The following is a 22,708-nucleotide window of genomic DNA, read 5'->3' as shown; positions in this document are numbered from 1 at the left end:
TAGTGCCTGCCTAGTGCCTGCCTAGTGCCTGGTATAATGTACCGACTACCGAGTAACTACCTATGGCGCCACCTGACGGTACATGCACGCTACCAGAGGTATACGGTCATGCTCATATATTTCGGACGGGTAATCGTGTTTGATTCATATATTATGACTGAAAAGAAGCTGTTCCGCATTTCAAATAAACACATCTGTGCATTAAGCACGCAGATGCCAGCCATGCTCGCGGAACTGGCAAGTTGTAACAGCTTAGTGCATCGGTAACATGTAAAGAATCAACAACCTCACAAACACACGAACACTGCACCAAGACAGCTCACACAGACTCTTCAACTGGAACAGTGATAGTAGGTAATTTCTCTCCGTGAACGTTCTTCTTTAGTCATTTGCCACTCGCTCTCGCTCTTGTACATGACACAGACGGTTCGAAACGCTCGTGAGTGGTCGGTGCCGAGTGCCAATCATTGAGCCTGCAGTAACGTATTATATGGCTATTAACTTCCGTCCTGCACACAGCTCAACACTCAACAGCAAACAAAACTTAAACGCTCGCGACACAATAGTCACATCAGTCACCACTCGCACCATTAGCCAGTTAGCCGGTGGTCACACTCCCTCAATGAAACTCAGACAGTGGTGTCTCCCCTCACTTACAGCTCCACTCTTTGACATTTATCATTCGCCGAGAGTTTGAGTATCAACAGCTGTTACCGCCGCGTCACTGCGCCGTTCAATGACGTCACACTGACGTCACAGCTATTCCACGGGCACGTCAGGGAGTCACAATCAGGATATGGTCCTGACGTTGTATATAACGTGCATTGTCCTCGCCCCGTGTCCCGCCAGCTCAACAGAGCGCGGCAGCCCGACCGACGCTGATTGTCCGAAGCTCCTGAGTTGGGCCGTTTGGCGAAAGGAGTTGGCAGAGTTATCCACTCTGCCTCTAACAGCCACTCCTCCTCACTCTGTCGCCACCTTTTTGAGCACCCAGTCGGTGAATTTTGAGATGCGCGTGCAGACTCCGGGCAGGTTGGGCTCGGCACAGCCGATACCCCAGCTGATGATTCCCGCCAGGAACCATCTGCCGTCCTTGCCACGCACCTGCAGCGGACCGCCAGAGTCGCCCTGGGGACAGACACACAGGTCAGAATAGGTCAGTTTGGATGATTGAAGAGAATAGTGACCCGACTAGCCGTTCTGAGAGCAGACGCACAGCTCAGGTCAGATTATTGTCAGTTTGGAGGGACGGTAGACGTAATTGTCGCCCGAGTCGCTCTGAGGACAGACATGCAGGTCAGATCAGGTCATGGTTTGTTGCGAGAGCATCGAGCTAGAGATTCATGGCTCACCACAACAAGCGGGCCAAACAGCCAGAGGTTTGGCGAGAGTATAGAACCCTGTAGACATCACCCGAAACGCCTGAAGATTGAAGAGAAATGTCACTTGTTCAGGGACCTAAAGAGTTTTCCAAAAAAAAACCTTTTCATTCAAATTTTTTTGTAACAATAATTTTCGAACTGACATACAGCTTTGCTACCGGTGAATGTGTGAAAGACTGGACGCCCGTTTGTTGTGATGTCACAAGACGAGCCATTTAACCCTAGAACGCCTAGGGGGGGGGGGGGTTGTATCAACCTGAGGTTTTTTCGAAGTGCACGCTAAACGGCTTGTTGTAGCGGGCTGAAATTTTCAATACCCTCTGGGGCAGCCTTTGCGCATCTTTTGCCGAAAAAAATTGATCGGGTCATGTCAGGTCACGGAGTTATGACGTCATAAGAGGTACAGCCTCCGGCCGACAGTTACCAAACGTGTGCGCCGAATCCCTAGGTTTTCTGCCAGTGATACCCACATTGTTTGATGGATCATGATGAAACTTCCCATGCATGTTGGGGCAAGCATTGGCTATCGTGTGGTGCAAGAAAATTGACCGGGTCAGGTCAGGTCACGGAGCTATGACGTCACAAGAGGAACAGCGTCCGGTACTATTTTTGAAAAGCGCCCGAACCACTATTTTGCTAATTCTTGTCACCTCAATGGGAATATGCAGCAATATTAGCTTCTATAGGGAGCAAATGGACCTCCCAAATTCAAAAATACAATCAGATTTCAAAAATTTAAATTTTGATTTTTCGAATTTCTGCCGCCGACTGTGACCTTGCCGACTTCCGGCGCTCCCAACGCGCCATTTTTAGAGCTAGGGAAACGAAATACATACCAAACGATAGAGAATTGATCAAGGAACACGATAGTGAAGGTTTCAAGTCGATATCTCCCACCGTTTTGCCGCAATCGCCGCGGAAAGTTGAAAAAGTTTGATTTTTTCGGAAAATTTGACCTTTGACCGGCCATAAGTAGGTCAAATGTTGACCTAGGACCAAAAAATATACCACCAATCGCGAGATCTCGTTGAGAGCAATCCGTTGGTTTTTTCCGCTAAGCTCTACGACCTTCCGTTTCGAAACGCCAGGGGGGGGGGTCGTAACACCCCCCCCCCCCCTGGTCGTTCGTGTTATGAGAAATGGCCTGGTCGTGCGAGGGTTAATCTTGACTGAACTCAGCCGGCACTTTCGGCCATATGTCGCCACTGGTGGTGACACGCTAACCCCGTCTGGTTGCCTCGACAGCTACCTACGGCTCGTTTAACTTTATTGCGACGATCATCACAGACGCTTCATCATCATTGAAGCGGCTCAATTACTGAGCTAAAATCAAGCCCAGCCCGCTGTGGCGTTCGTCTTTGACCACATGCCATCATGACACCAAGTCCCCCTATCCCTATCGGTCTGCTGTCGACCGTATCGGCCTGTGAGAGGGCCCACTCAATGTGCCACGTTCACTGTCACTACCGACAGCGGTACACACCCCCGAAAACGAAAGTGGCCACGCTTGCCCAAATCATAATGAGCGCCGCTGGGTCGCCGCGCGCCCGGCTCCATTGTTCACGAGGGCTGCGCGGCGAGGGAGCGCGCTTGACAAGCCATGTCTGGCGGCGGCGACGTGCTGTCGCCTCTCACCCATGGGCACGAGCGCTCCGCGCTGACATGGTGTTCCGAGCCCTCCCGCACGTCTGGGCTTCCATGAGCTTAAACATCACCGGTGAGAAATGCAACCATGACAATCTTATGATTGCCGGGTTAGATGACGACTTTTATGTGAATACTGCTTGTTTCTTGAGTAGATCTATTAGCGAGCTACATGATCTCGAGTTTTGATTTCTCGTATGCTTTATTATAGCATTCTTAATAATGCTCATCAATTGACTATTGAATTAATGTGATTTGTAATTATCTTTTAGGTTTGGTTGGTGCTTGATCAGAGAATTCAAGAACGGTGACTTTAATTGATGAATTTTCTTGGCAAACGTGACACAAGCCCGTTTCGGTGTAAATAAGTGCAGGATGCGTTGCAGTCACCATTCTGCAAAGCGTTGATAACAGGCTGGCTGACTTGCGGCTACCGAGGGCACCGTTTGCGGGCGGCTGAAGAAATCTGATTGACACCATATACCAATGTTGTTCCGCTGCACGGTGACAGGGCCGCGTGGGGTCGTGAAAGCGTGTCCCGCACCACGGTAACCGGATTGCAAGACCGGGCGCCCCGCTCGGTTTGATAGTCGGTCGGCGTGTCGGACCCAGCACAGTCGGCAGTCGACGACGGCTTTACGCGACATATGTTCCAGATAGGCCGCCACGGTGCAGGAGGGCGATAGACACTTCCCGGAGTGAGCGGAGGCAATGAGGAACTGGGTGTAAATATCATTCATCGCGCTGTTAACGCTACAAAAGCATAGACCGGCTGAATTATAAGTTGCATTGCATCAACATATTTTAGTCTTTTTTTGCAACTTGCGTTCTGCACTTCTGCAGTCTATTGCAAATAATGACGAAATTAATGAAACATCACTGCTATCACCCAGTCCATCCCGGTAGACCTCCAGAACTTCGGTTGACTTTGTTTACGAGATCAATAATACACGTTGAGGTCGCACTAAGTTATAGCCGTTTTCACGACGGCCATCTGGAACACATTTGGTGCACATCTGGTACAGATTAGGTGCAGATTTGGTCAAATCAGGTTCAGTGTGTCTCTTAGCATCTATCAGCTAGGGTTGCACTAATTGCTTATATGCCTGCTTTGTCATATTATCACAGAGCATCATCGATAAAAAAACACTGAAATAAATTCATAAAATGAAGATATTTGCTGTAAAAGAAATTAGGTGCAGATTTGGTCAAATCAGGTGCATTCGCCAGATAGCCCGTCGTGAAACGGCTAGTATCTACTGTCGCTATGATTTTCTATAAAACTGCAGCGCTGGTCGAAGACGTGAGCTCCATTGGGGTCTATCGCATGGCACGGTCCCACCCATTCCGTACGCCGGTCGCTGTTACCATTGTTCGTCTGGTACGTTCCACGGACCACCGGCAGTCACTCGCACTTTTTGCACCAATGGTCTGTAACGTGTCACACTTTCTCGCCCGGTCAACCAGCGGCTGAGGCGGTGGCGGCGATGGCGGTTACCGGCGGCGGCGGTGGTGGGGACGCAAGTGGCGGTGGCAGCGGTGGCGATGGCGGTGGCGGTGATGCTGGTGGGCGGTGGCAGCGGGGTGGTAGCGGTGGTAGCGGTGGTAGTGGTGGCGGTGGCAGAGGCTAGAGACGGTGGCGGTGGTGGCGGTGATGCAGGTGGGCGGTGGCAGCGGGGTGGCAGCGGGGTGGTAGCGGTGGTAGCGGTGGTAGTGGTGGTGGTGGTGGCGGTGGCGGTGGGTGGTGGCAGCGGGGTGGTGGCGGTGGTAGTGGTGGTAGTGGTGGCGGTGGTGGCGGTGGCAGAGGCTAGAGACGGTGGCGGTGTCCGTGTCCGTGAGAACCTCCACTGGCCCCGATCAGCTCAGGCGGCAAATGGGCCAGGCTGACCCGGCTGACGGTGTGTGCGGTGGGCTAATGCTAGAGGTGCAAGTGTGCGCTTCTACACAAAAAGATGCGCTTAAGGCCATCGGTCAGGACTGATATACCTATACTTACTTGATAACTGGCGTGGCATCAATACCGCATCCGGTATTCATATTGATGATTCATGCGATATTTCCGCAAATTTTGCCATCGATCAGGTCAGACGCGTGCATGGAACAGCATGTAGAGCTCTTACAGCCTTAACACGCGCAGTGGAAGGGTTGCGAGTACTACGCCCAGTGGAAGGGGGGGGCGGATGTCGCCCCCCCTAAGATCTCAGCTCCCACTGGAGCTAGAAAGACGAAATTTGGAGGGTAGGTGGAGGCTATAGGGAACTCTGTTGTGTGTGAATTTCATGACCCTAGGTCAATATCTTCAAGGTCAAATGAGGTCAAATGTGGTCAAATTTGCCATATTTGCGACTTTTTTGCGTTTACACGCCGATAACTCGAAAAGTTACCGGCCGATTTTCTTTTTTCTTTCACTATACGAAAGACCAAACCTTTGTGAGTATGTATGGTGAATTTCAAGTTAATCCAACAATGAATATGGCAGTTAGAAGCCTGCTAAGGGTAAGATGTCGCCGGCTGAAGCGGGATCGGCCGACGCGGGAAACGCGGCAATCACAATTTTGTGTTTACACACTCATAACTCAAGTTACTACCGGCCGATTTTCAAAATTCTTTGACCATACGATTGCCTGTACATTTCTCAGTCTTCTCACCAAATTTGACGCGAATCTAATTTAATCAGCGGTAAGGAGCGCGATGTAAAGACGGAACCGTCCCGCCCCGGCACAGTCTACAATTCAGGCGGCGCGTAATGGCTAGCGCCGGCCACCGCGCCGCCGCGCCGCCGCCGCGGCAGGATGTTTGACTTTACACCGCTATTACTAGAAAAGTTGTGAACCGATTTTCTTATTTCTTGCACGAGAAGATCCGCAATTCAATTCTAGACAGGTAGCCGAAATTGCACATTAATATTATGTTTGCGGCGCGAGTTATTGGCGAAAAACAGGAGGGGTGGGCGAAATCCGCCCCCCCCCCTTCCACTGCGCGTGTTAAAAAGGATGAGGGATAACAGCCGAATATTGGCTACAGCGCAGCCTTTTCTTACCTGGCACGAGTCAGTTCCTCCTTTTTCAAAGCCAGCGCAAAGGAATATTTCCGGGATATATTCTTTCCGCCCAGCTTTCTTGAATAGCTTCTTGCACTTGCTGTTTTCCATAATTGGAACAGTTGCCTGGGAAATAAAGTTTTGCATTAGTGTCAAATAAATGCATATTAGTAAGCGTAGTTCTTTTTCCTTCAGTTTTTGTCAGTTTTCAAGTACACAGTTATTTAGATTTAGATTATGAAAGCTAGACGTTATTCATTTACAAATCAACAGCGTACCTAAAGCTAAAAGATGATCAGCAGCATCTGCAGTTGGTCACTCCTCAATGGCTAAATAAATGAAAGTCAGCTGTTGGAAGCCATTATCGCACACCCGGCAATTGGAGCGTTGTACTATATTGTGCAATGCCGGTTTGTCCTTCTCCCACTGAACGCTGCGGCGCTCGGCGAGCCGCGGAGACCGTGGCAGCCACAGTCTCCATCCAGAGCCGGTCAACTTTCATTCCGTAACGTACCAGCAGGACCATAAACCGCCCCCGGAGGCTGGCCGTCACTCGGCGCGTCACGCCCAGTCCGTGACGTCACAGAGCGTGACGCCGCGGCCGTGACGTGACGCCGCCGCCGGCCGCCCATTCGGAGCAGTACGTGACAGTGCCACGGGACCCGTCTAAAAGCGACTTCGAGCTCGACACACTTGTCACACAATCTCAGACGGGTGAAAATTGAGGCCAGACAAACACCAATCAAGCGCCGGTCTCACGCACTCCGCTAAACGGATAGACACAGTCTGTACCGTCTTTGTTTGTAAGTACATACTGGCATCGCTTGTTTTATGCGATCGGAGTGAGATGCTGTGCAATGTATGTATGATCGCACGTCTATTCCCGTCACCTTTTTACGTCTTTTCTGAAGCCTCATCGATCAGTGACCAGTGACGTCACAGATCAGTGACGTGACGTGCATACGTCACAGCTGGCGGGCGGCTAGGTATATGAATGGTTTCGGCTCGGTCGCTCCGTCTGCCGCCGCTGGGATCGCGGCGCAACTGGGGCGTGCACAGACGGCCAATCTCCCTCCCTCCCTTCCTCCCGTCCCCCTCTCTCCGTCGGCAGGAAACGTAGTCGGCCCCGCAAATGGTTTATAGGTCAGAGGGTGGTGTAAATGGTGGAAGAGGACACGCCAAAGCGGCCGTGTCGGGTGGAAAATTGGACGACGGGTGAGATCAGGTCAGAGAGATGCTGCAGAGGGTGTGAAGTCCGCACGGTTTCCGGTACTGTCGCTACAGACATGAGACAATGTCAATGCATTGTCAGGACGGATGCAGCAGGGCAGAGGGAAGATAATTGCTTCACTTCGAATGGAATTATCCGATGTCATTTTGGAGCATTTTTACCTCTTATGTTGAGGACCTTGTTGCCCCTTGTAAGCCCCGTGCTGTATCCGTCCCGTCATATGCCTCTGTAAATACACTGATGATTTACATTCGTGTAGGTGTGCAAAGATTTGCAAATTTTGCAGTTGCATGAGTTCGCTCACCTGTTGCAGTATGCTGGGCAGCGTGCCTCCCTCGCTGAGCCGACCCCAGCCGGTGACAGTGGCGTTCTCCCCCACCAGCCGGTCGTCATTCCCCGGCAGACAGATGGGGTGCACGTTCGGCGCCAGGTCCACCGGGCGCTCCAGCTTCACCAGCGCCAGGTCGTACTCGAACGAGTAAAAGTTGTACTTGGGATGCACAAACTTGCCAGCCGCGTTCCGCTCCTGGTACGGGAACGGCTCCTGCACCGAGCCAAAGTCGTACTCGCCGACACGGATGCGGATCTGGCTCAGCACCAGACTGTGGAGGAAGGAAACGCGCGGTCAAATATGTGATGCCGGTACAATCAATCATAGGTTTTCATGCTTCACGGTCTTTATATTACATACATTCACTGCAAAGACTTGCTAAAATGACGTAATTACTGGACTAAGTTATCATTTCATATACTGCCTTATATTGATACGTACATCAGAAAGTCAACGAGATATTGTTTAATACAGAAATGACTTAATCCCTGGTGCAACTCCAGACGCCACTCACTCGTCGACGCAGTGTCCGGCGGTGGCGACCCACTGCTCATTGAGCAGTGCCCCGCCGCACCGGTGAGTGGTGCTCAGACCGAAGAAGGAGGTGCGCCGCACGGACACCTGCCACGGGAAGCTGCCGAACGGCGCGTTCTTGCCGCCTACGATCCTGGTCTCCGGGGAGGCTCCGGGCCCGGAGAACAGCGGCGGCACGCCGCACTCTGAGCAGGCGTAAGAGAGGGGGAGGGGTCAGAGACGGACATTTAGCTGAAAGCAAGGTGATGCAGAAAGAAAGTAATGACTTAGAATTTAGAAATTAAAATTGCCAGCAAAGTCAATAAACGAGAAGATTGGTGCATTACTGCCAGTAACCATGAAGAACTTGAAGCAAAAAAAAAAAAATCCATCTTACCCGACATCTGCTAAAATCGCCTTTCAAACGAAAGTCAAGCTTTTCTAAGCCAGCATTGTGAGCCATTCCCGATTGCCGTCTGAGCCATGCGGATGCGCCATCGGCTTCGTCTTACCTGCGGCTCTTGCGGCTCCGGCGGGTGGCGTGGCCTGCGTCGCCGGCCGACTGGTGGTGGTGGTCCGAGCGGTGGTTGTCCGAGTGGTGGTGGTCGCTCTGGTGGTGGTGGTTGTTGTTGTTGTGGTGGTGGTGGTCGGCGGCCGGGAGGTCGCCCCCAGGCTGGACCAGTGGGGTCGGGTGGGTCGCGTCGGCCGCGGCCAGGGCGTCGCCACGTCCGGCAGTGTGTCCTGCACGTTCACCCACTGGACGGAGGGCGCCGACGACTGACTGGCGGCCGTCTCCAGTAGCGCTGCCGCCGTGGACGTGGACGTCTGTGTGGTGGACGGCACTGCCTCGGTGGTCGTGGAGGGGAAGGTGATGGAGGCGGGTGGCGGGCGGGTGGGTCGCGTCGGCCGCGTCGGTCGCGGCCACGGCTTGGTGAGCGCCACCGGGCCGGAGCCCACCTCGTTCTCCTGGACCGAGGGCCTCTCCGGGATGACCTGCGGCAGCTCTGGCCAGTCGAGCGGCGCCGTCGCCGGTTCCTCTGTCGGCCGACGTGTCGGTGTCGACGACCAGCGGTCGGTGATCGTCGACGGACGGTCGTAGGGGCGGACCGGCTCGACGGCGAGCGAAGAGGGGCGGGAGGGGTAGGTGGAGGGGCGGGAGGGCGACGGTCTGCCCTTATACGGGCTGTACCGGTCTACTGAGGGCGAGCTGTCGTCCGGATAACGGTCGATGTAGCTTGTTGGTTTATTCTGATGTGGCTTGGCCTTGTCAAAATAAGGTTTGTCTCTATCCAGATAACTTGATGGTTTATTTTTATGTGAATATGAGGATGGTTTGTCTCTGTTTATATACGATGCAAATGGTTTGTCTCTATCCGGATATAATGAAGGTTTGTCTCTATCTGGATAAGACGACGGCCTTTCGAAGTAACTGGACGGCCTGTCAGGATATCTATCTTGGTAAATATGAGGTCGATCCTTGAACCTATCTGAATAGGATGGCTTATCCGGATATCTCTCCTCATATAGCGCGGGTTCTTCTGGATATCGGTCTGGAAGTGTTGATGGCCTATCTGGATATGTTGATGGCCTATCTGGATATGTTGACGGCCTATCCGGATAAGTTGACGGCCTATCCGGATATGTTGACGGCCTATCCGGATAAGTTGATGGCCTGTCCGGATAGGTGGACCCGACTGTCGGGGGCTGTGTGTACTCCGCTGGTCCGGAGCTCCAGTGCGTCCCGGGACCGGCGCTGGTCCCCGCTCCAGCCGTCTCCAGCAGTGACGTCCAGCCGTCGACATCAGCGTGAGCCGTGCTAGCGGCGGCCGTCATCAGCTCCTGCGGCCCGGCGGTCGGCGTCATCGCCAGCTCGTCCGGCATCTCGCAGCAGCCGCCGAACATGAAGCGGTCCGTGCAGATGCCGACCGGCTCGCCGCCCTTCTTGACGCACTCCCAGACGAACATACAGACACCGCGCCGGCCGGAGCGGCTCGAGATGCAGGGCGAGGGCCGGATCTGACTCTGACTGGAGTGACTCGAGTCTGCCGGCAGACGGGAAGCAGGGGAGTCAGAGAAGCTGGGGGGACCTATGCAAATCTATTTTACAATGCCACCTATTGGATGAATTACGCATTTCACCAACACAAAATGTTCTCAACTATCTCCAGTTTCATATTTTGATTAACGACAGACGCTGGCATGACGTCCATCCAGCTGCTGGTCTACTGCTGCACCAGGCCAACCTGGCTTTGGCAAGGTGATGTTCTGTTGGTATTTGGTAACCTATTGAATCATCATTACTGAACAGTTGTCGACACCTTACTCTCAAATGAGCTTTCATTGAATAAAAAGTCACTCTGATGAGGCATGTCATACAGTTTGCATGCTTCATGTCACCAATGACCTCTCGGCTCTACTGGAATCAGCTCTGCCCCGCTCCCTGCCAGTGATATATGGCGCTGTTGCGCGTCTGTCCCAGCTCCAGGTGGTGATCTACTGTCCCCGTCCCGGCCCGCGCCGCCCGGTCCGGGCCGGCGCCGTGGCTCAGTCGCGTGCCGAAAGGAGGCCAGTTTTCACGGCTCGTTTGACCGGGGAACGACGCCAGGCCCGGCGGCACGGACCAGGACGGACCAGAGACCATACTGTGGTCGGGGGTAAGGGAGGGGCGGCACGGACCAGGACGGACCAGAGACCACTGAGGCCGGGGGTAAGGGAGGGGCGTGCCGCCCCTCCCAGTGGTCTCTGGTGCCGCCAGGACGGACCAGAGACCACTGAGGATGGGGTTAGGGAGGGCGGCACGGGCCAGGGCGGACCAGAGACCACTGAGGCCGGGGTAAGGGAGGGCGGCACGGACCAGGACGGACCAGAGACCACTGAGAATGGGGGTGAGGGAGGGCGGCACGGGCCAGGAGTGCCAGGACAGACCAGGGATCACCCTGTTTACCGCTGTGGGTTTATGGAAGGCCGGCACGGACTAGAACGGACCAGAGACCACTTGATATGCCGGGGGCTGCGGAGAGGCGGCGCGGACCGGGACGGACTAGAGGCGACTGAGGCTGGGGTCTGTGGAGAGGCGGCTGACTGCTGAGGAATATTGCATTTTTTTTTTTTGCAATTTGATGCATTATCAACTAAATGCACCTATGGAATCTGCATGGATCAGTTACCAACATATCAACGCATGTAACGTTATGCTGAATGGTTGTCACCGTCTCTTTTTCCTCTCAGATGCTGCGGATGGACGGTTTGAAGGCTCTGTACGGCCACTTAGTTCGCACTGGGTGTTTTCTTTTCATAAATCCTCGACTCGAGCTGGCCTTTGTAAGAAGACAATGTCCCAGGCAAAATGTCGATCAGCCAGCGAAAGTAACAGTTCATGACATGCAAAACTGAGAAAGCTTGTAAGAAATGTGACAAAACATCTATCGTGCTTTCAACTTAGGAAAGAAACAATAGACTCTCAGGTGATCATTCAAAAATTATTTGGTAGGTATGCAGTATGTTTCTTCCCGTGTTTATCCCTTCAGGTAATTGCTGTGCTTATTCTCAGGGCTGGATATTCAATTGGAGAGTCTATTTTTTAACGAATTTTGCTTGTTTTGTTTGAAAATAAACATGATTGTATTACACACGTACTTGAATGCATACCATATATGCTTCTGGATATAAAGTGGCAATTACCGCAACGCTGCGCTCGGCGTATTACCGACGCCTCTTTAGTACTCACATATACTTCTGCCATCGCGGGCATTGTTGATGAGGTGCTGGAGATATGGCAATGTGAGGTTGGGAGAGATTTGAGCGAGCTCCTGCTGTCCAGATCCATCGGCGCTGGTGAGCAGCGGTAGGAGTAGGAGCGGCAGCAGCAGAACAGAGACAGCAGGAGCAGGCGCACACCGCCCGCCGTCGGCCGAACTGTCGGGTCTCTTCCGTCGTCCTGAAAACAGACAGACGTACATGGTAACATGAGGCATATGCCGAAATTTGTCTATTTTAAACATTGACTGTGCACGGAACGGCGAACGCCAAACTCATTTCGCAACTAAAGACACGTGCTTAAATGCATGTTAAACAAAGGTGAATTTTATGTTAACTTTTATCATGAAGCTCCGCTGTTTGTGGCTCAGTGCCTTGCTCTCTGTGTACATACTCTCTGGCACTGACGTGTGCCGTCACAGTGTGAGTAGCGTGCGTCACGGGCGGCGTCACGCTGGGCGTCACACTGCACCGTCACGCGTGCAGTTTTACTTTCCGAAAAATGGGTTAGACCAAGTGGGTCGGGGCTGGCGGGCGGCGCGGCGGCCAGCTGTGACCAGATGGTCGGCTCGCAGAGAGACCGGACAGACGGGCGAGCAGAGACGAGACCGACGCGAGACCGACCGACCGCAACCGCAGCCGCCGCGCCGACCGCAGCCGGCACCGGCGCGTGCAGGGGGCTTCTGAGACTGGAGGGAATCGCGCGAAATGCGGATTCGCAATAGACGATGTGACTTCGCCAATTAGTTAGATTCATAGAATATAGAATCAATCTCCGTTACGTTGCGGAGATGCGGTGTAGACTTCTCAGTACATCCTTCGGTCGAGGAGACAAGTGCCAACGACATGACCGACATGAGAAGCACAGAGAGACGTGATTTGCTGAAAACAACGACCACATAGCAACGTGATTCGTGCGTGATCTGAGCCCCAAAACACCAACGAAATTTGACCAGTGATCTGGGCACTGCACGTATGACCACAATGGACGTGTTTGTAACCTGAACACGAGTATAATGAGGACATGTGACCTGTGTGGTCTGAACTCTGAACCGCTCGGAAATGTGCGTCGTGTGCGCATATCGGTCTATCTTAGACAGAACGCAGAACGGACTGGGGTGAAGGAACGGGGTGACCCAGAAACGACCACCGACACCGGCGCGGCGGTCGGTGAGACTGGCAATCAGCGGTAAAGATCGGGTCTGGGACTCCTCAGACCCAGCCGGTCCCATCCAGACTGCCGGGGCGCGGAGTAGGGTGAGATAGTCACGGTAGAGTGAGCAGCGCTGTGTCCTTGAGCAAGATCATGGCCTTGTTGTAGGTACTTGCATAAGGCTAATGAGTACGCAATGAAGCCATGCCAAATGTCGGATTGAATATTTGATCCTCATGCTAGTTATAGGGGTGGCTTGATAACAATAGGTATGACGCAGGAGATCAATAGATTAGATAGGCGAGTCATACCATAATGAAAAGATTAGTGCTAGTGCTGGCAACTTCAAAATTTGTATTTAGCATCACTACAATATCTAAGCAGTCCAATGCAAACTAAATCAGAAAATATCTGGCTTCGCAACAACAGTTGACACTGCTTTGAGCACGCTTTCTCATGGAGACTGCATTTCATCACATAACAATAGCACCACTCGAGACGGCAGGCAAGAGACTGCATTCGCTCACACAACAGCAGCACCAAAGATTCCATGGTACAGGAGACTGCATCAGGCGCTAGGTAGCTAGCACCATATCTCTGATCGTAGATATATCGAAATGTTTGAATATAAAAACTTATCGAGCTCATTGCAGCTCAGTGACCATACATATATATTTGAACAGATATCAGCTGACCGCGTTGAACTTCAGCCCAGCTCGTCCCCTCCCCAAACGACACTCCCCCCCCCACGACCACTGTCGTCGAATCATTACCATCGCATGCAATGTAAATACCAGGAACAGTTGAACCGGAGAAGTGGGCCATCTGCCACGGGTATATTATTCTCAGAACACCATTGTTATATCCATCCTTTGTAATAACTGTCACTGCAATAGCTTAGGAACAGCGAGATTGTGGGATATTATCTGTGCAAAGCGGCATGCCAAAAATCTTACTGCGAGCTCGCGAAGCAAAACACATCGAAGGAGCAGTTAAGACAGCTGACAAAGTTTGAACTGTTTTCAATATTTTGCTGCATACTTGCGTAGGCATAAAGCACGCGTTTATCTTGTGCGACTGTTACATAACTATCCGAGCCTCACCAAGATAGCAACGTGTGGGAAACTGGCTAGTTTTGTCGCATTAGCACATCATCAGAAAGCTCTCGAATCACCGTTCCACTAATGCAGAGAACGCTGACCACCAAATGTCCTGGCCATCTCCCGGTGGTGAGCTATGAGCCGAGGAGGGCCGGCTCGCCACCCGCGGCCGGAGCGCGTGGAAACTGCCGTGCCGCTCCGGCGCATTCTACGACTCCGTTCCAGATGAATCTCACGCTGAGCTGCAGCGTCTGGCGTCCATTACGAGCTGGATAGAGAATCAGAACCACAGCCGTTCGGGGACGAGCCAAGTGCTTTCGTAGCGCGTTCTCTCTGCCAGTCGTGCGAGGCAGAACATGCCGAATGCATTTCCTGGTTGACAGCTGAGGATGTCCGTCTTTGCTGGAAACTAATCAATGTTCAGCCGGCAACAGGACGTGGAACCCAATGTTGCGACATGGAGGAAGAAGAGACGCAATTATAAGCGGATGCCATTCTTGCAGCTAAAGCCGACAATATTCGGCGCAGTGATTGCTGGATCAATTGATCGTAAAGAAAGAAGCTAATCGTGCATGGGAACAGTCCAAATTCACAAGTTGATCCGTGGCTATTCTGTTTTTTTTTTGTTTATCGATTAACGATTTACACCATCAATGGCATTTTTGCATTTTTACATTGAACGCATACTAGCACAGCCGCTTCAGTATGATTTATATAGTTTCACTTTTCCTGACTGTATGAGCATCGTGAGCGAAGACAAGAAAACACGACAGCACGCCGATGGCACGCTTCTAACCGCGCTCGGGGGAGTTAGTACAAGGCGTGGCACGGCGGTGTCACGAACACCCCGTCACGTTTTGTGACGCTGGGAGAGAGGAGGGAGGCGGGAGAGAGGGGAGGCGTTTTGATAGCGCGCAGCCTCGGGCTGACCTTACGGGAGAAACCGGCGCTGAAACGGTTTGCTGCCTGCTCACCGGGTGTGGAGATATGCATTGTTTCCGTGGCGACGGATTTCTAATACCCACATACACGGCGCCAGTGTTGTGTGGTGTAAGGAGACTGGAGGATGCCTCTCAACAGAGCTGTGCTTGATATTTCCATACGGCCTTTGTAAATTAGAGATGCAAAGCCGAATACTGGAAATGACCCTTGATGACAATGTGCCTCCTGCGAAATTATCTACCAGTTTGCTCTAGCATGTGAACGAGAATCTTATTGGAAGGTTATCCCAACGGTTATTCAGGATGATAATGATTTCACAATCACTCAATTTTATTAATTTTTGAACATCTTACCAGGGTAATGATTTATAACTTTCATCATCAGATAATTCTACAACCAGCGTCTGAGACGCCTTTTGAGACGGCAAACGAAGGGTCGCAATAAAGGCCCTGCATGGGTGCGCACGTATCGTAACATCTCAAACATGAAACCATAGCCTCTTATCTGCAAGCACACATATTTCATGTATTTTCCAGTAATTGTTACCTCATTTCATCTCACCACGTAAGCGTAATAAAATGCTTATCTTACTCGTCAAATTGGCATTTCAGCTCATCCTGAGAGCATTTTACACACACAATGTAGGTATTGGATAGAGGAACAACTCAACACCTTATCCGCGTGGGAACCACGCATACGTTCGAAAAAAACGTCTCTGGCTTCATTTTGCTGAAAGAAGCAGACAGAACGCGACACACCAAAGCGGTAACAACGTCACCAGATGAAGACGGGAAAGGACGAGACGCATGAATAGAACGGGCAGGGACAGGATGAGACGGTATTGTATGGGAAGAGGTGGGACAAGGCATCCATCCATACCTCCACTGTTCAATTTGACATATGAAAACAGTGCCCGTTGGTAACGGGCTGTCTCTCGGGACACCTGTGGTGACTCGGTGCAGTATTGAAGATAGATGCCATCTGTTACGTTGTGAGGCTAACTAACGAGCACTACCTATTATTGTTGTTTGTTGTAGGAGAGAAGATCTTGGACACTTTTTACCAAGACAAAGCCATGTTTGACGACTTGAGAAGCTTTGATTACGGCATCACGCAAGATATAAAAACGTTTAAATATTTATGATACCATTGATGTTTTTTCTTTGAATAGTGAAAATAAGCTTGACTTTTTTTATTAATGTGATTTAATGAAATTATGTTAAGCTGTACTAATTTAAATGAATTTTTGTTTATAGGGAATTTTTGGACTTGCCTTCACTGGTCCCGGAGACCGCTGCTGTTTTAGCCACTTACAAACCAGAAAACACTTCAACTAAATGCTTCCATTCACTAATCAGAACTTTCCACTACTGTCCAGCACAAAGCTTCACTTTCCACTCTCCCAGTAAGAGGTTTTATCAACCTTACAACAACACATGGCAAAGTCATTTCGACAACCGTCCAATCCAGTCTTGTTTGAATGGTATCCCCACCCACGCGGAACAGTGAGAATCTCTTCACTCTCCACCAAACAATTGAACTGCCGAGACCGATTGTATGTCGCCGACCGGAAAGTTTGCAGTCTGGGCACGCTTTATCTGGGCCTGGGTGACAGCGTGGCGTGCTGCGCGTCTATTGAGGCCATCGAACCGAGCTCAGTAGAGCCAATCCAAGCCATCTGATGCTCGGATCGACCACCTGTTACGCGCCTCTCTCCGCGTCTGTGGCGGCACACACGAATCGGAGAGGATTTCCCGCTGTTCTGAGGCGATCGTCGTGACTCTCAGTTCAACAAGAGAGATCTGTTGAAATCATTCAGGTGAATTGCTGCGGAATTATGCTTCAAAGAAGGACGTTGAATTGATAAGTGAGCACAAACAACCACCAAAAGTGACGCTAACATGAAAAACGTTATCCATGTATGAATGTGGACCTGCGCTTCAAGCGTTTCATCACAATTTTTGAATAATGCTGGATTATTTTATGAACGTCCAGCTTTGTACAGTATATCTAAAAAGTATGTCCCCTGGTTTGGCTCTCCCACAGGAGGCGAATCGGTAACTTGGCTGAATCCCAGTTGCGGCATCCGGCCGCCAGGGTCGCTGCCGCTCGAGCGGCCTTGACCGCTCGCATGTCATTGGCAGTTCGGTCCCTCCCCATCTATACCGAGGTGGAGAGGGGAGAAGAGGGGAAGAGAGGGGAGGGAGCGGCATCCGCTCGGCACTTGGCGATACCTGGCTGACCCCGCGCTCCCTCGCTGACCTTTGTCCTGCCCTCAGGCGAAGACCGACTTCCTGGCCTGTAGCGGCCCAGCGGAAAACCGAGCTCGCGGGGCGCGACTCCATTGGCCCAATCTTATAAATGGAATGCTGTCGTATTCACGGCATTAGATAATATTAATAGTGATACCAGCAGTGGATGTGGTAAAATACAGTCCAAAATAAACGAAAGCACTCGATTCGTGCATAATGCGCCCTCCCATTCAAATAAGCCCGCCCACTTCGATAGATGGTGTAGTTTCTTAGGGCGTAAAAGATGCAAAACACTACCGATTTTTTTTTTAGCTCGGCCACTGGGACCGACAATATACAATTGACTGAAATGCATGAAAACCATTTTGCATTTATGTAATAGCCGTTTTCTGCACCCAAACTTCAGCCAGTGACGCCCTGTCCATTTTAAAGCGTTTATAAGATTGGTCCCAGCACCCGATTTTATATGAGGAAGTCGTTTAAAAAGCATCTTATTTCTAACGAATTTATTATTATGGCCACTTTTACAGGACGTCTATAGAGCTTTGGCTTTTTCATTTCTTCCTCGTTCAGGAGAAACGTTTTAACCCTCACCGGACCTTCAGGTTTTCTGAATACCGAGGGACGTTGGGGGTTGGAAGTGAGGAAACAACCCCCTTCGCCGATTCGCCCCTAATTGAGCTAGAGCCTCACGAAAGAAACAATCGTGTGCGTCGTTACGAAATGCAGCGATTGGTCTCCGATTTAAGGACCAGGGTCAGCCGATGACTTCGGAGGTCAGGTCAAGTGGCCCAAGGCACAGGTTCGGTTTTTGGTAAATAACTTCGCTAAAAATGATCGCAGATCCGCGATTTTAGCAGCATCGTGTTTGTCTAGCTCAGGCGTGTCGAATGGTATACTTTTTCTTCGGGTGAGATCAACTTAACCCTCGCCCGTATAGAGGGGGGGGGGTCGAACGGACCCCCCTCCCTCGGTTTTTCGCGAATAACTCGCGTAAAAAGCGGCCGATCGCGACGAAACTTTCGTTACCCTCGCTTTAATCAATTTTACACCCACCCTGAAATTGTCATGACCCTGACCTTAATGACCTTTGACCTGCGACCTACTTTTCGAGACCATGTTTGGCCGGAATCGCGATTCGGCGTATGTCGGCTCGCATTAGCGGCGCGTTTGCAGTCTTTTCGTGGTTTTAAGCGTTCAAACATGGGATATGATGCTGCTTCCATGCATTAGGGTGGGTGTCAAGGTCACCGGAAAGTCAGGTCAGGTCATTGACCTTTGATGACCTCGGTTCACTTTTCGAGTTTTACATGTTTCTAGGCCAGTTTTAGGAGCTGAATTCGAATTTAGCAGCCATATGAACATTTACGAAGTAGTTTTGGTGCCCTCGTAACATGTTGCGAAGCTGTCAGAGGCGGTTGCCACCTACTACGAATACCCTTACTGGTTGACCTGACCTGACCTGACCCAACCTGGCCTAAATGCATGAAGACATCATCTGTGATCAAAACTAACATGATATTCGTGATCAGCACCCCGAAAACCCCATAGCAGCCACGCTTTACGACTTTCTAACAGGCCCGATTTTCCCGACTTTTGGGTCATTGACCTGACCTGGAAAGTCAACCGATGACCTAGGACCTTAAAATTGGGTATCATCGACTTCCTTTCGTCACGGCCAACACGCTCGTTTTTTCCGCGAAGCTCTAGCTCGATCAGGGGCGAAACGGCAAGGGAGGGTCCAACGGACCCCCCCCCCCCTTATACGTTTGCAGCTGGAAAAACACCAATATGGGCGAGAGTTAAGGTGTTAACCTCGGGTCAAGGTCAGGTCACAGCCCGTCAGGTCACGAAGCTGGTCAAAGGAGGTCATATTGCATATCAATCGATTCGGCAGGTCTTTTCATGTCCATTAGTGGCTTTATCGACTCGGTAGCTTTAGTTGATCGGGAGTTATTGACGAAAAACTGATACCCTTGGTTACGTGATAAATGACGTCACGCAAGATCAACAAAGCAAAATTAAAGCATCAGACCTTGCAAGGAGCGCATGAAATCACGATTCCGTGTGCTTGAGAATTTGAGATAGTTGTATATCATTTCCGGACCAAACTAGCAATTCCCATATTCCCCTGACTTTTAATGGTGAGAGACTGACCTGATCTCAGGCGACCCTTCAGAAAATCCGAGATATACATTTATACAAGTTGTGAGACTCTCGATCATACTATAAGATCCTGTAAGTTTCATCTCCCTATGAAAGCTCTGCACTGAGGGTGTAGCGAAGTTGAACATTTTAGGAGTGTGCACACAGTCCTAAAATGTTGAGGACAGTTTAGGACAGTTTCACACAGTTCATTTTAGGACTGCTCATTTATGACGTCATAGATCAGTGACCTGACTTGACTTAAAAATGCGGTTGGCGTAAAAAAATCTGACTTATCAAATCCCGACTAAAAAAATCGGCTTATAATCCGGTTAATCAAATCCCGACCATGTTTTTACCTGGCCATTAATGTTCTAGCCTTAACAGGTGATTTTTTGAATGCGGAAGATGCTGAATCTTGGTTAACCCCATACTTATCGTATGATAAAGAACGTCAGTGTTAGAAAGTTAATTAACAATTTTATTTAGGATAGTTTAATTCGAGTGGGTATAATCCGACTTGACAATTTACTAGGAGGGTTTTGCAGCGCTATTAGTTCGGCATTTAATTATAAATCATTGCTAATTTCGATCCGGATATCGTTATTCAATGCTGGCCTTTGCGTCCTCAGAAAGTTGTTTATAGTCATGAATGCTTGCATTGACCCATACTTTCCATTTTTCAGCACTATTATTCGCCGTAGTTGACCAGGTGTTTTCTTCAGCTCTCCCCTGAATCCTTTGGCTTAGACCTGGCGTATCACCCGTGCATCGCAATACGCACCTACCACACACAAGTTCATGATCCCCACGAACCCACATCAGCGTTCGTTCGCTTGGTGCGTGACCCCTTGACCTTTGGCCGCGACTACTGCCAGCTTGCTGTGGAGCACCCCTCCCTACACGCGCTGCCCCGCCCGCTCCCCTCCCTCCCCCCCCCCCGGGGTCGTGTCACGAAGGTTCGGGCTTACGCTACTACCGGCCGCTGCGCAGCTGTCACCTAGCGCCTGGGAATGTGTGGTCTGGTGCGGATTCAGCCAACTACCGGCTCGCGACACCAGCGCCACGTAGTGGCGACGGTACATTCTTTTTAGACACACTGTACACTTATGTTCCGAATCGGAACCTCTTTGTCAATCATCAAATTCTTCCCACCGGACACTAACTAACCTGGGCCGTTGAGCAAGGCGTGAATCATATCGTCACGAGGCTGGTGTTCCGTGCACCCAGTCGCATGTCTGTCGTCTATCACTCCCGGACACTACCGGTGACGCACATTGTCACACACAGCCACTTGTTACCCCGCCCCGCGCCCTGCACTGTCCGCGCACAGTGACCCGCGCTGTCTGACCGCTCAGCTCGCACTGCGTCCGATCGTCTCCGGTCGTCAGTTGGGAGTCGTGGAGCCCCGCTCGGTGGGCGAGAGACGCGCGGCCCGACCGGCGAGACGCTCCGTCAGCGACTGACGCGGCGGCAACGGCGGCGGCGGCGGCGGGGTATCCAGGTCAGCCGCCGCCGCTGCCGGGCCGTCACACCGTCACATTACCGTCACACCGTCATCACAGCGCTCTGTCACACCGTCATCACAGCGCTCCGTCTCACCGTCACATCGTCACCGATCCCACATCGCACCATCAGGCCTCATTTTTAGCAATCAATTCACACGTTCGCACCTCCGTTTTCAAAACTCTTTTCACACAGTAACAGCTTGCAGCATCACCAGTCTTGTAAAAAATGTAAATGAAAAATAAACATAAGCTTCTTAGCGCATTTGAAGAGCTGGTGATGGGATTTCTTATTTCTAAATCACACTTCAACAACACACCAAACTAAATAGAGGCTCAACAGGCGATATCTGAATACAGTTACATCATAACAACATAAAAATGTGTGAATTCATGAATAATTTCTGACCAAGTTTAACTTCTAGCAGCCCTGCATCTTTTCATTGAAACAGCTGAGATAAGTGGAGCGTTTAAAATTGATTAACAAATCTAGTTCAAGTTTATCTCAGCGGAATATCCACCTCTATTGCATACCTGGTTAGGGCTAGAGAAATAATTACCGAAAGTATGGCCGACCGAAAGCGAGTAAATGGCTCAATAATTACACTCCGCGTCTCATTAGCCAGCGGTCTGTAATTGGCTCAGTGTCGCAGCTGGACGGGGCGACACCACCTTCCTTTTCAGCGGCCTCCTCAGCGAACAAAGGCAGCCGCCCTGTGGGCTGGACGGCATGCCGCTGGAAAGTTCTGCTGCAGAGAAAAGTGTACCGCCCTGCCGCATTGACGGCTGGAAAAGAACAGCCAACAGTCGCAGCCCGTGGCTGGTCGACTGTGAAATCCGACACGGCGCTGAAAGGGCCCACATTTTCAGACAGCCGGTCGGCCTGTCATGCATCTGTAACCCGAAATTACATTGCAGAACGAAAAGACGACGGTTTCATCTGGCCGAATGTCTCGATTGCGAGCAAATGCAGCGTAACTATTGATACTTACGTGCCCGAGATCTGGCAAAATTAGTTATAAAACCACAGCAAACTAAATAAAGTGTTGCCTTTTCTATTACTTTTTTCGTTTTACAAGTTTCCTTTGATTCGGCTATACCTATAGCATTGGTACTCGTACGTGGTATTCCTTGTTCTCGTCGCGTCCCACAACATTCTTCACCTTATTCGACCTGTGCCATTTCGGCCCAGGAATGCCCCAGTTCTCTGTGTGCGTAAATGTGCGCTACTTTGTTAGCAGCCGCTGTGCAAACAGTCGCACGCACACACACACATATGCCCAACGCACCGGACGGGTGGAACTTACGCTGCATACTGATAGGCAGCGTGAGCGCTCGTGTCGCATACCTACTGATTCATTTTAAAAGCTAACGGATTTACAAAGGCGCTATTTGTTACGGTCTTACCTGTCTTACATATTTTCTAAATGACCCCGCTACAATGTCATTTCAATGATCACAGATCCAGCAGCCAAGACTTATCTTTGTGTGTGGGTACATTTACTATGCATCTATAGTTACTTGTTGTCGGAAATCATGCAAAGAAGCGCTGTTGCTTGCGAGTATAAAACGTCGGGTATTTTGCATTTTGTGTTCTGTACTTGTATAGATTGGCCTGAATTCATACATAGCAAACTCTCGTTTCCAGGCTACAGTGCTACATTAACACCAAGTCTACCGCACTACCAGCCTTTCGGACTAGCAGACTTCCAGA

The 22,708-nt window shown here is 50.8% G+C and overlaps 1 protein-coding gene across 1 annotated transcript; it reads right to left on the bottom strand.

Annotated features, from left to right (window-relative positions):
• Positions 1–101: 101 nt before the first annotated feature.
• Positions 102–20,954, bottom strand: LOC122386487 (serine proteinase stubble-like). Its single transcript, XM_043375727.1, has 7 exons — positions 20,660–20,954; positions 11,869–12,078; positions 8,654–10,183; positions 8,143–8,347; positions 7,602–7,899; positions 6,067–6,192; positions 102–1,128 (listed from the first exon to the last, which is right to left on the bottom strand). The coding sequence occupies exons 1-7, from the start codon at positions 20,685–20,687 to the stop codon at positions 964–966; spliced, it is 2,562 nt and encodes an 853-aa protein (XP_043231662.1). The 5' UTR covers positions 20,688–20,954; the 3' UTR covers positions 102–963.
• Positions 20,955–22,708: the final 1,754 nt, after the last annotated feature.

The sequence above is a fragment of the Amphibalanus amphitrite genome, unplaced genomic scaffold, assembly GCF_019059575.1.
Source record: "Amphibalanus amphitrite isolate SeventyFive unplaced genomic scaffold, NRLGWU_Aamphi_draft 000253F_arrow, whole genome shotgun sequence".
NCBI classification, from domain to species: domain Eukaryota; kingdom Metazoa; phylum Arthropoda; class Thecostraca; order Balanomorpha; family Balanidae; genus Amphibalanus; species Amphibalanus amphitrite.
This window is presented reverse-complemented; position numbering and strand designations above follow the sequence as displayed.

Coding starts and splice junctions, on each gene's coding strand:
- LOC122386487 (XM_043375727.1), bottom strand. CDS start 20,687: ATGATTCACGCCTTGCTCAACGGCCCAG. Junction 10,184..11,868: donor CCGCGATGGCAGAAGTATAT/GTGAGTACTAAA, acceptor GTCTGCCGGCAG/ACTCGAGTCACTCCAGTCAG. Junction 1,129..6,066: donor GAGGAACTGACTCGTGCCAG/GTAAGAAAAGGC, acceptor GTCTGTCCCCAG/GGCGACTCTGGCGGTCCGCT.